The following is a 12,086-nucleotide window of genomic DNA, read 5'->3' on the forward strand; positions in this document are numbered from 1 at the left end:
CAGTTCACTAATCATGTTTATTAAATGTAGGCTAAAGAAGGAGCCAGTCTTGCAGCTGTTGAAATATCAAAACTGAAGACCAAGGTTGATGACTTGGAGAAGGCATTGCATCAGACAAAAGCCTTCCAAGCAGAAACTGAGAGAGAGATTGCATCATACCAGAATGAGCTTGCTGGATTAAGGTATAAATGTTAAAATTAACAAATAGTACATGTGGCTCTTGTTTAGCATTCTTCAGTGACTTCAGAACCTGACATAAAACTGACACAAAACCAAAATTACGTATAGTTTAGCAGGAAGTAGGATAAGAATATTTCTGTAATGTGCAAAATCAGCTTCCACAGAGTTGTCTTTGTTCGTGGTTATCCTTCTATCTTTAGGTAATGGTCTCTTTGTTTATGTAAAGTTTCAGGCAGTTGTAATTGAATGTTTTCTGTTCTGTTGGTGACTTGGATATACGGAACTACAGTTTAAGAATCTTATTTCAATGCTTGGTATTATATTCTCTTCTTAGAATAATGATTGATGCAGCTGAACATTTCCCTCTAAATCTCTCTTTTTTTAAAAGATGTGTGAGGTGGTGTGTACTTGGCCCAACTACATGTTGAAAATTAACTTCATTTTGCATTTGAGCATTATTTTTGTAGATTCAAGGGTCCGCTTCAGCACTGTTCACATCTTGCATTATCTGTGACAACTGAGTAATGTGACACCTTGGGCCTAATTTGGTGAATGCCTCATGAGGTCTGCTTCAAAGAAGGCAGTAGGCATTTTTAAGTGGCACTCGGTGGAGGCAGATCAAGATTTGGTCATCTTAGACTGCTGTTCTCATTCAAGCTTTTAAACTTGTGCAGATGAGTGAAGTGCAAAAGCATGCTATGATCAGTTCAGTGAAGATAATTTTGTTTGAATTTGAGGCCAGCAGGCAGTATCCTAGTGCCTTACTTGCGTTTTATTATCCGTAGTGCAACTTCTAGATCTCTAATTAAAGTCTGTAAGATAATCTGTTTTATAGTGGAAGCTCTTGGGGGAGGAGGTGTAGATCAAAAGGTCAGCCCCATGTTTATCTTGGCGAATGTGAGCAAGTTAGCATGAAGTATTCAAACCTCATTCTAACTTGTAGACTTAACCAGTGAACAGCATGAATAGTCTTTTTCCATTTTTTCCCCAAACTTTAAAAACATATATTGAATTGAATTCAAAAGGATTTAAATTACTTTTATGCTCTTTGTGATATTGCCTGTGTACGACAGCAGTTTCTGGAGATGTGGCGTGTTTGTTTATTTCAGTCTTGAGCCTAGGGTATTCCTTTTCAAACTTGCGTACTTGCAGTAGGGTAGACTGGCTACCTTGAGCAGCACTCGACACAACTGTGACCTAGGGTTGCTTTGCTGCGCAACCTTATTTTTCAGGGAGCTGAAGTATGTACTGCATTAACAGATGTTAATATCTTTACAGCCAATGAACTTCTCTCATCTCCAAGCCAACAAAGCAAATGTGATATTATCACTTTCAAGGCTTTATTTTCTGATTTTTTTTTTTCAGCAGATGTCTTTAAACTGAAGTATGTATTAAGAACGTTCATATAGTGCTCCATATTTGTATATAACTGTTCAAAAAATACCATTATTTAGTTCAGAACTAACAGTGAGTACAGCTTTATCCTTATCATTCACTAGTATGTAGTATATTATCATTTAATGTCTAGTCTAATATTTTATGTTCAGAATGGAAAACAACCTCCTCCTCTCAGAGTCCCAGGCACTGCGAAATCAATGTCAAATCACAGTTGCTGAGAAAGACCGACAGATCGCAGAGCTACAGAAGCTGCAACAAGACATGATTGTTAAGAAATCGGTCTCCGCTGGCAGCAATTATCCAGTCAAGGTAAACAAATGAAATGTAACAGGAGGCGTGAATCTACTTCCATCAGTTTATTGTATTAAATTTGCAGCCTGCTTCCCAAATGAGACCTACACAGCATATGATAGTGAAGTATGGAAGGCCAATGAGTGCATTACCTGTATGTCAGTGTTGCCTGGGGTCAAATCAGCAAGTTACAGCTATTCCAAGCAAATGGGTTGCAATTATTAAGAACACTTTTTAATGGAGTCTGATATATTGATCAACAACTTTTAAACAAAGAAAAAGAATGAGTTTCTCGTATGCTGATAAAATAACAGAGGAAGACGTGCTGGTGTGGTGTATTTTAATGGTTAGCATGGAAAGCACCTTCATAAAGAAATGAAATAGTTGTGAAGCAAAAGGTGAAAGTCATGAACCAATAGTGGTTGCTGATTCCTAGTCAAACAGGAGTAACAATTTGCTGTGGTTACATTGTAAGGTAATGGTATTTGCTCGTTGCTGAGTTGCTAATGTTAGTAGATTACTTAAGTAATCTTGCAAATTACTATTTTAGATCAGTTAAATCCAGAATGGAATATGAATAAGTTTAAAAAAAAAAAAAAAAATGTGGTTCAGACATTGTTCAACAGCAGACCGGGTGCTGTTAAATAGAGACACGTACTGGAAAGAGGAAAAAGAGCTAGTGCGATTTACAGGTTTCTCAGTTAATTCTTTCAAATCAAAAAGAGGATAGGGAACTTTCAGGGAGCTCAAGAAGGAATTCTTCTCATGTAGTAGGTGAGATGAAACCTGTCTGTAAGTGGGAATATAATTCTGGCTTCTTGTGCCAGTTTCCTTCTGTCATGAGTCTCTTGCTGTTCACACTGTTACAACACCAGTGGTGTTACTTGTTCCTGTAGCACACTTGTTCAAAAGAGACTGGGATGCTGTACTATTACTTGTAGGACGCAAACAATGCATTTCTTGTCACTGAGTCCTTGCGTGCTGATTGACGTAATCGCCTGCCAGACAGCCTGTACTATGGCTGTGTTCTACCTATTGCTTTTTCTCTCCATAGGTAATAGCAAGTTGGATCTGTCTCCCTCAGTTCAGTGATTATTACACTAAGTATAGAAGCATCGTAATTTTTTGAGACATGAACCTTCTTTTAAAATCCAGTTTTAGAATTGGCTAGTTGATGCAAATAATATCGGGAGAACAGATAGACAAACAAGATGACTTGCATATATTGTATTTTTAGAAAACCAGTCTACATCAAGTAAGATATTTGAATGTTGAAGAAATGGTACCAAAGGTGGCACAGAAAACGTAATTCTCGAGTGTAAATAATTTGGAGTACATTTCACCTCAGCTTCACAGGAGTATTACATTGCAATACAAAAAGAAGTTTCAAAGGCGGGAGGTAGAAAGCATGATGTAGAAAAAATTCTAAGATCATTCAGAAAAGATTGGGATTGTTTACATTAAGGAAAGAAATAAATGAGAGGAAAAAACCCCAACCTAATAGTACTGTGGGATGTAGATGAAATAAGAATCTACGCTCTCACTGCTTGTAAACCCAGAATAGGGGACATTCGGTCACAAATACAAAACTAGTAAAAGGGTGTGCCCTTTCAGGTAATGCGAACATTTTTTCAGATATATTATAGCTGCAACCTATTTTCAGGGACACAGTTTTTAAGAGGATCAAAAAAGAGCTTGGTAGTTTCCATTGACAACAGTATTCAGAATTTGTATACTTGATGCTACCAAATTGTAAAGATCTAATAACGTTCGTTCATCAGAGCCTAAATCAATCTCTAATTACTGTAGATTACAATAGGTCCTAACTGGGGGAGAAGGGAGAGATGTGCCTAATGGAAATGTTCTTACCCTTCCCCTGAAGCAGCTGGAGTTGGCTTCTGCCACGAACAAAATACTAGATTTAGAAAGGCAGCAGCTGAGACCCGGTCTGGCAATTGCTGTCTACTTTTGTAGACTATCACTAAATGTTCACGGAAAGTGTTATTTTAGAATAATATTCTTATTTGCCTTTTCTGTGCCAAAGGAAGTGAACTGTATTCCTTTTAATTTCATTAAAAACAACTTTTTAGTTGGTCAGGTTTGTGTCTCATATGCTGTTCCCTTTCTGTGATTAAAATAATGAATAAAAGCTGTTGAACAGTAATGTCTGTTGGATTATGGAATATTGCATGTGGTAGAAGTCTTTATGTCATGATTTAATAGGAAAACAAATTCCATAAAGCATTAGAGATGGCACACTTGCCTCCCTTATTGGAGATTAACATCAAAACGTTGACCTGCCAGAGATAAAGGCGGCCAAAGCTGTGAATCAGTGATAAAGTTGGGTTGTTTGTTGTTTTGTTTTTTTTTTTTTTCCTCCAAAATGGACTTTCAGCTTTAAATTCATATTTACAAAATAGCTGTTCTTTTACAAGTCGTGAATACCATACATTATTAGTCTGAAAATAATTTTTGAAAAGTGTTTTATATTCATCTGGCTTTTAATATTTTTTCCTTTTTTTGTCTGTGCTTCACACTATTTGCAAATTAAAAATTAAGTTGAGTTACCTTTTCATGGTAATTTTTAATTGTTTTTTTTTTTATTTTAATGGAAGCATTTAGGTTGAAAACACTAAGTAGAAGGGTTTTTTTTATATAAGGTCTCTCGCAAATGTGGTATTAACTTGTGAGAAGGAAATGATCTTGTGAAAAGGAAATTATTATGTAGTCCGTATGTGTATTTAGTGTTGGAGTTGTATATTATTTAGAGAACTGCTATACTGTTTACCCTGAATATGCTAATACTTTTTAAGGGTTTAGAAACTGCCTCCCTCGCTGGAAGTGCAGACACGCCGGAGGAAATCAAACATGTCTTAGCTGAGAAGAATCAGCTTCAAAATGAACTGCAGCGCTGCCTTCAGGAGATACACCAGAAGGATCTGCATTTCCAGCAGATGAATTCAAAGGTAACTTAGAACAACAGCTGTGATCCTAAATAGCTCACGCGACTCTGAGCTGGTATCAACATAGAAATATTGCTAAATTGGCGGTGTCTTGTATAATAGTGAGAGTGCTTTAAAACTTAGATTCTTCAAAACAACCCTGTTGGCTCAGACTAGAAATTGCAAACTAAATGTCAGTGTTATCTTTCTGTCAGGCTTTCTTGACTTATTTGACAGAGAGAGGTTTATTTGAATCTGCATTCTGAAGAGATTGATGGGGCACTGCTGAACTTGTACTCAAAGTAAAATGTTTTTCATTATAGACAGAAAGAGATGTCTGTCTTAGCTGGAACAAGATTTTAGCTATCTCATACCAAATTTTAAATACCTCAAAAATGTGCCCTTACAATTTCTTGATGAACCCTTTTATGGCTGTTAAGATGGTAAGTGTGTGTGTGTGTGTGTGTGTGTTCAGTTTTGTTTGCAAAAGTTTGTAAACGTTCCTGCAAATTCCCTTAACACTTCTCTCTCTGTGTGGCCTGGTCGTTGAAGCAAATTAGGTTTATGTTATCTTTCATCTGTCATTGTGTCTGTTTTCGCTCCTTCACCCAAACATTTTATAAACCTTGTAACAGTTTTAACCAAACTTTGAAACAGGTGTAGAAATCTCCAGCTCCTACAAGTGAAGATGAGTGTTTGGGTAATGGGTGGAGACTGGACTGCTGCGCACTCCTGGGCTGCCTGCTGAACATGTTTATGTTATTAGGCTTATTTGGCTATATGCATTGTCCTGAAGTAGCAACTACGTATACTATCTTTTGCCAGGTGGTGATATCATAGCAAACATGGGGAGGAAGGCACTGGGGTTTAAAACCCTGAGTTTCTGATTTGGGCATATTGATGACAAGGGAAATCAGTCCTCGGGTTTCATTATTTCCACTGCTCATAAAACAACTAGTTAAATCTTACCAAACTGTGAGCTTGCCGAAAAGTTGATGCAGTTTTGAAACTAGTACTCAATTGTTTTCAACAGCAGGTCTCAAATCTGTAGTAATTTCCTCAAGGAGGTAATTCCTAATTTTTATTTATTTAAATGTTAATTTCTTTCAGGTTGTGCAGTCAGCAGAAGAGAATGCCGTCTTGTCTGCCCAGTTGAAGACTCTTTCGCAGACTCTGAGGGATAACCAGCTTCGTTACACTGACTTGCAAAATCGTTATTTAAGACTGGAGAGGGAATATCAGACCATGCAAGTGACTTCTTTCCAAGGCACTGTTCAGGTAAACAAATACATAGAAATGTCTTTAGGTTTTTTTGGTCTTCTGTGCTTAGACTTTTTGGATTTTCATGCTAAAAATGAAGTAAATACTTTTTGTTGTACTGATTCAGTACTTTTACTAGCCCATGATGCGCTGAAGATAACTGTCTTTATTGTTGTAAAGCTGTTTGTATTTGACTTTTCATTTAAGGAAGCTGTTTATACGTGCTTTTTTTGTTTTGAAGTCTCATCTTGAGTTGGTCTACAGCTGGCAGGGATAATTGGATGATCACTAATCACTGGGTCAGCAAAGTTTAGTGATAATTTCACAGCAGTCATGAATCATTTTGCAAGGTGTTTGAGTAATATTTTCAGACGTGAGATCTATATCACCAGTTCAGCATTTCAGTACCCCTTGCCAACCCCTCATATACATCTGTAAGCATATTTCTTTGTGATTTCTTCATTTTTCAAAAGTTTTCCTGTACTGCCTTGGTTATTCAGTAACGATCAATTAATACAAGACCCTAAAATATCATATGGATACATATATAAAACAACCCTTACTTTTCCATAAATAGAAATAACACAAACAAGGAGAACTATAAACTACAAAATAAATTAATCCCCTGCTTCTTATCTCGCAGCCCATTTGCATTCTACCTCTTTCACATATTGATTGCAAAGCACAGGGCTGCTTAACCACAGTTCCCAGTGCTTCTGCACTGCCTAGAGCTCACTAGCTTTGGATTTAATCATTGCTGATGGGGATGCTTTAAGCTTTATGTTAGGCGTAGGTTATCTGAGAGAGGATAAAAGGGAAACTTCAGACTCCCAGCATCACCTCTTCTTCACTTACACATAGCCATTACTCCCAAACAGTTAATCAGTGCCATCCTGACTTGTCATCCCAACTCGCTCACGACTTGTCCTAGTCCTACTGCATGTCCAGGAATTTCTGCTTTGCCATGCATGTTATGCTATAGCAGTGACCTAGGCAGCTATAGCTGCAGTAACCAGTCCAGATAGTCAGAGGGTATTATAAAGACTGGAAATACAAGGAAGAAATTATGTGCCTGGAATGAAGTCCACAAATGTGAGAAGAGCAGCACAATGCTGTGCAAAATATTTCCACGTCTGTATGGCATGGTGCGATACCACACAGGTATTCTGTCTGAGTCTGTCAGCAGAATGGCTGCGTTACTCACGAAATGGTGGTCAGTGCTACACTACTATGTGTATGTGTAGATGCATTTCTTCCACTCACAGTTCAGAGACTGGTGTGCTATGCCATGTACACGTATCCTTCAAGTCCTGCAGCACACACACGCAGTATTCTTCATCAGCTTTCTGTTAGAGAACAGGTTTGGAAAATTGCAGCTCTGGAAATTAAAAGATTAAATGGCACAAAGAGTGGTTTGTTCCACTGCTTTGTGGTGCTTATGGCTTCTTTAATTGAAATAAAGATTTTTAGCAACTAGAAGAATGGTGACTGGCTTTTTTTCCCCTTTAATATTTTCTAGGATGAAACTAGAGCAGAAGTTCCCCCTGGAGCACCACAGGAAAGATCTGCCGTTATTGTTGAAATAGACAATATGGAGCTAAATGAACTCAGGAAAAGGTCAGGACTGAGAGCATCTATTAGCAATATTGTTTTCCTGACAGCTGTGTTGCAAGTGTGAAAGTAATGCTTTTCTATCCCTCTAAGGCATTTTGAGGGAAAAGGGAAAGGAAGTGGATTTACAGTGGATAAAATGAATCATAGTCATATTCTTGAGTTGTTATTATCTGGTAATATTTGTGGCTTCTTTTTGTAAAGATACTTATTGGTGACTTTATTTCAGTATCTAGTCTAAATCATCTCATTATAATTAAGTCTTTATTGCAAAAAAGAACATTCCTTAATTAAAAAAAACAAGAAATGCATTCTTTAAGTATGGAAAATATTGATTTCAGATTTCATTTTGTCGTAGGCTTGCAGAGACTGAGCAACAATATGATTCAGTGCAGCAGGTGCTCTCACAGCTGAGAGAAACACTGTCAGAAGAGAAGAGGAGGAGAGAAGCTGCAGAAGAGGCTCTTGGGCTCTCTGAGGAGCAAAGTAACAGGTAAATTACTCCTGTCTGTAAAACACAGGGGTTTTTTCCTATGAAAGAGAAGTGTCTATGAAACATACTTCTTTTTCTTTTCTTAAACTTTTGAAGTATGTGACAGTTAGATTGCTGCATTAAACCCTTATGTGGGTATGAAATAACTTATGTGTTCGGAGAGCGACAGCCATCTTTCGCTTCTGCTTCCCCTTGGACAAATGCATGGTGAGGTTTTCATTTACACTATGCCTGGAGTAAATGCAAAGTGTACTACAGAACTGGAAAACAGTGTCAGATTTCTTGATTGCCTTTTTTTTTTTAGTGAGATTAGTGATAGGTTTTCCTATAGGTGTTAGATTTCTGAGCAAATAATAGAACAAACAAATAACAGAACCTGGTTTTGAGTCCATAGTACCTGAAACAATGAAAATGCATGTGTAACTGTTAAAAACCTAGGTCTAACTCCGTGGATCAAGAAATGTATGGGCTTTGGGATTTTTTTTTTTTCTTTCTTTAATTTCTTGCTTCAGATGTTGTACTCAGTAGTGAGTGGTATTTCTTTTTTTCCAAGTTAGAAAAAAAAATCTCACATATAACAGCTTCAGTACAGCCACTGTTTAGATTTAAAATATCATTATCCACCTGCCTACATAAAGTGTCCATCCCTACCATCATCTGAAAATCACTGTTTAATCAGCTAGTGATGATGGGGGTTCTTCTGAATAAATAAAACACCTTGAGAGTAGATCGCAAATAGAGACTGAAAAAGATGGGGCAACATAAACAAAGTCTTACTGCTTTTTGTGGGGACCTTCCCCCAATAATGTAAGTATACAAAATAATGTTTCTTATGTGAATTCAGTACTTTAAAAGAGCAGATAATTCAGTACTCCATTGTTTCCCTTCAATTTTTCTCTAGATTTGAAGTAAGCAGTTACAGGTCTGTACCTAGCGAATACGCTGTTCAGATGGAAACTGAGGAGGAAAGAGAAGCCTTAATCATCAATCCCAGTGAACATGTTATTGTGCGAAAGGTAAGTAAATGAAAGCTTTTAAAACCGCTGAATTAGAAGCTATTTAAAAGTGGCGTGCATATTGTGTACTGCTAGTTGCAGACTGGATTGAAGACAGCACAGCTCACTATCTCCTTCGTGCTACCTCTTTCTTTTTTTATGTCTTCCCTCTGCTATACCTTGCTTTCAACTGTCATTCATTCTTGGAGTGCAGATTTCCTTTCTGAGTGACTGGGAGTCACTGGTTTTGGGTTGTCCTCTGTATATGTAAACACTGGCAGGAAGCAGCTACTTGTTTAATCTGCCTTGTCTCTGAAAAGCTGACTGTGAAGTACTCTTTTATTGTGTTAGATATCATGGGGATGGGTGGGACATAGAGGCATCCATTCAAAGTAGCAAACTACTACTGAAACTACATTTTACTGAAAAAACGTCCTTAATTTCTTTCTGTTTGGGTTGTGGATGGTGAGTCACGTACAGGCAGCTGTGTAAACCATGCCATAGAACACATTACACATGTCCAAATTAAAATGTGAGTAATCATACTTATATTACACGTGGCCACTAAATAAAATGTCTATGCATATAATTATGCATTCTCATCTCCAGTATGTAATTACATAATAGACAAATACCTTGTATCCATTCTTTTTCCCCTTTTATTAATGCTGTTTTCTTTAAATCATTTATGCTTGCAGCCTGTGCTGTGGCACCCATTGCTGCATCAGAGGCAAAAGGTTTCTAGTGCCTCAGAAATGTAAGTTGCGGTGGAGCGTCTTCTGATTTGTATTCATGATTATTTCTCTGGCGTTTTTTGTTTCCTAACCAGATGAAAGGAGGAGCCCTTTCCTTCCGAAGATGGCTTCGAGGGCGAAGTCTTTACTGTTCTAAGCTGCTGACCTCCAGAGCAAAATCCCGCTATTTATTCCTCACATACCTAGTTACACTACATCTTGTTGTTTTACTGTGCCTCACTGGTGTTCTCTGAATACACTGCATTTTCTGGGTAAATTATTTCCCTGTAGGTAATGGTGTGCCAATTCCAGATAATAGACTTTTCACATGCTGCTGTTAAGCTATGCACTGGACACAGTTGTATATATTCTTGTTACACTAGATGAATCTTGAGCTTCTTAAAAGAAATTTGTGTATATCACAGTTGCTCCAAAGTTGACTTGAATTGCTCTTCAACAGTGGAATATTATATTTGCTAAGGAGAAAATATTCCCCTCTGCCCTATAAAGAAACTGCTGCATACAAGTTATTTAATATTGTTTGTGAGTACATAATGATTGATTACTACTGAATGGGCTGTAAATGATACTTTTCTATATAAATTTTATTTTAAGAGTTAAACTATAAATTTTAAAGGAATATTCAGCTATTACTGTTTATCGGCTTCTTGATTATAACAAGAAGTTTTACAGAGTGCAATAAAGGAAGAATTACTGGATTTTTTTTTTTTTCTGAAAATAAAAGATTCAAGAAGGTTCTTTGGCCATACGGTTTGTAATGGCTCTGACAAGGTGCACAGATAGGTATATGGTAATGAGGTAAGCAGATGATTAAAGATTCAGTAAAAATTCAGAATTGAGATGACATGAAGAAATGTCTTCAACTTCTTATATTCCTTTACTGTTTAAAGGTGCAATTTCTGTAGGTTTCCTTGTGTTGGTTTTTTTTGTTTGGTTGGTTTTTTAGGTGTTTTTTTTTAATTCACTTGCACTTGTCTTGGTGGGTTTAGTTACTGCATATCTTTGGTACAAAATGTTACTCAGCTGCTCAGCGCGTGAAATTCAAGCTTATAATGACACAACCTCACATATTTTACATACTTGGGCTTTGAGACACGAATGAATAAAGGGTACATTTTCAACTAAGAGGCTATAAGAAGCAGAGGGGCAGAGGGTTTGCATTCAGTTTCTGTAGGCATGTAATAGTGTTATGTGTTGCATATTAATACATCCATGTTCTCTGAAACCGCACAGCTATTCCTCTGATTCAAAAAATACTTTATTTGTGAAGACTGTGGCTACTGGAAGCCGGAAGGTTGTTTTTACACCCTGTATCGTTGTTTGTTGGTGTTTGTTCTGTCTGCGTTTCTGCTCACATCTGTATAAAATGGAGATACAATCAAAACAAGCCGAGTCTAAAGGAGTAGACATAAAGTCAAAAAAAAGGAGTAGCCATTTGATTTCCTCTTTGCTGGACCAGAATGCTAAAAACCTTGTGGGAAAAGAAAAACCTAATGAGTATAGAAATGGAAGGATTCCATCAGTTTTACGGATGGGCAGATACAAGGTTGACTTTGAAGAGCTGTTAGTGAAGTGAATTATCCGCTTAAGGTCCAAGGATTCTTGAACGCGAGGTCTGCTGCGTGGTTGCGTGGCAGGTAAGAAAGAGGGATTGGTTGGCATTTACGTTTGCAGAGTTAACGTTTACCAAATCGTATCTGATGTTCTGCATCACTTGTTTTTGTCATATGGAATAGGAAATAACTGCCAGCCGTAGTTACCGCTGTAGGTAAATCCTGTAAACTTTCTTCTTTTGATGGTTCTTTAATATTTCTTAGTCTAGTAAAGGTCTGAATTTCTATATAAATCCAATACATTCCAATACAATTGCTGTCTTTTTGTAAAATGGTAATGGCTCATCTATTTTTGAACGGCTGATTGCTGATGCAGTCCCTGTTTTCAGCCATAGCGTCACCCAAGTACTGCGATAAGTCAGCTATTTTCAGTCTTTGCGCCGCACAAACAGGTACAGTTGCAACATGAGTACTGGACGTGGTAAGACTTTTCCCTTTCCAGCTTGAAGATGGGTGTTAACAGAATGATAATGAGCTATTCTTAGCTAATTGTGTTATAATGAAGCAGAAAGCTTTCCAACCACGACAGTGGACCTGCAAATCCTTCC

At 37.3% G+C, this 12,086-nt stretch overlaps 1 protein-coding gene across 12 annotated transcripts in view; it reads left to right on the top strand.

Moving 5' to 3' along the window:
- The window catches only part of LOC104009488 (uncharacterized), a 50,078-nt gene extending 39,416 nt beyond the window's left edge, over window positions 1-10,662 (top strand). For 11 of the 12 annotated variants that reach the window (XM_087742476.1, XM_087742542.1, XM_087742497.1 and 8 more), the window contains 8 exons: window positions 31-182; window positions 1,728-1,887; window positions 4,683-4,835; window positions 5,922-6,089; window positions 7,591-7,688; window positions 8,041-8,175; window positions 9,077-9,191; window positions 10,000-10,662. In XM_087742476.1, the coding sequence (XP_087598602.1) occupies window positions 31-182; window positions 1,728-1,887; window positions 4,683-4,835; window positions 5,922-6,089; window positions 7,591-7,688; window positions 8,041-8,175; window positions 9,077-9,191; window positions 10,000-10,158 (1,140 nt within the window). In that variant the 3' untranslated portion in view covers window positions 10,159-10,662. Of the gene's footprint in view, window positions 1-30; window positions 183-1,727; window positions 1,888-4,682; window positions 4,836-5,921; window positions 6,090-7,590; window positions 7,689-8,040; window positions 8,176-9,076; window positions 9,192-9,999 lie in introns of those variants that run through there. The other variant, XR_015701085.1, reaches the window with a different exon arrangement.
- Window positions 10,663-12,086: the final 1,424 nt, after the last annotated feature.

Source organism: Nipponia nippon, unplaced genomic scaffold (assembly GCF_047370975.1).
Source record: "Nipponia nippon isolate SJK-2023a ecotype South Korea unplaced genomic scaffold, ASM4737097v1 scaffold_10, whole genome shotgun sequence".
In the NCBI taxonomy this organism is placed as follows: domain Eukaryota; kingdom Metazoa; phylum Chordata; class Aves; order Pelecaniformes; family Threskiornithidae; genus Nipponia; species Nipponia nippon.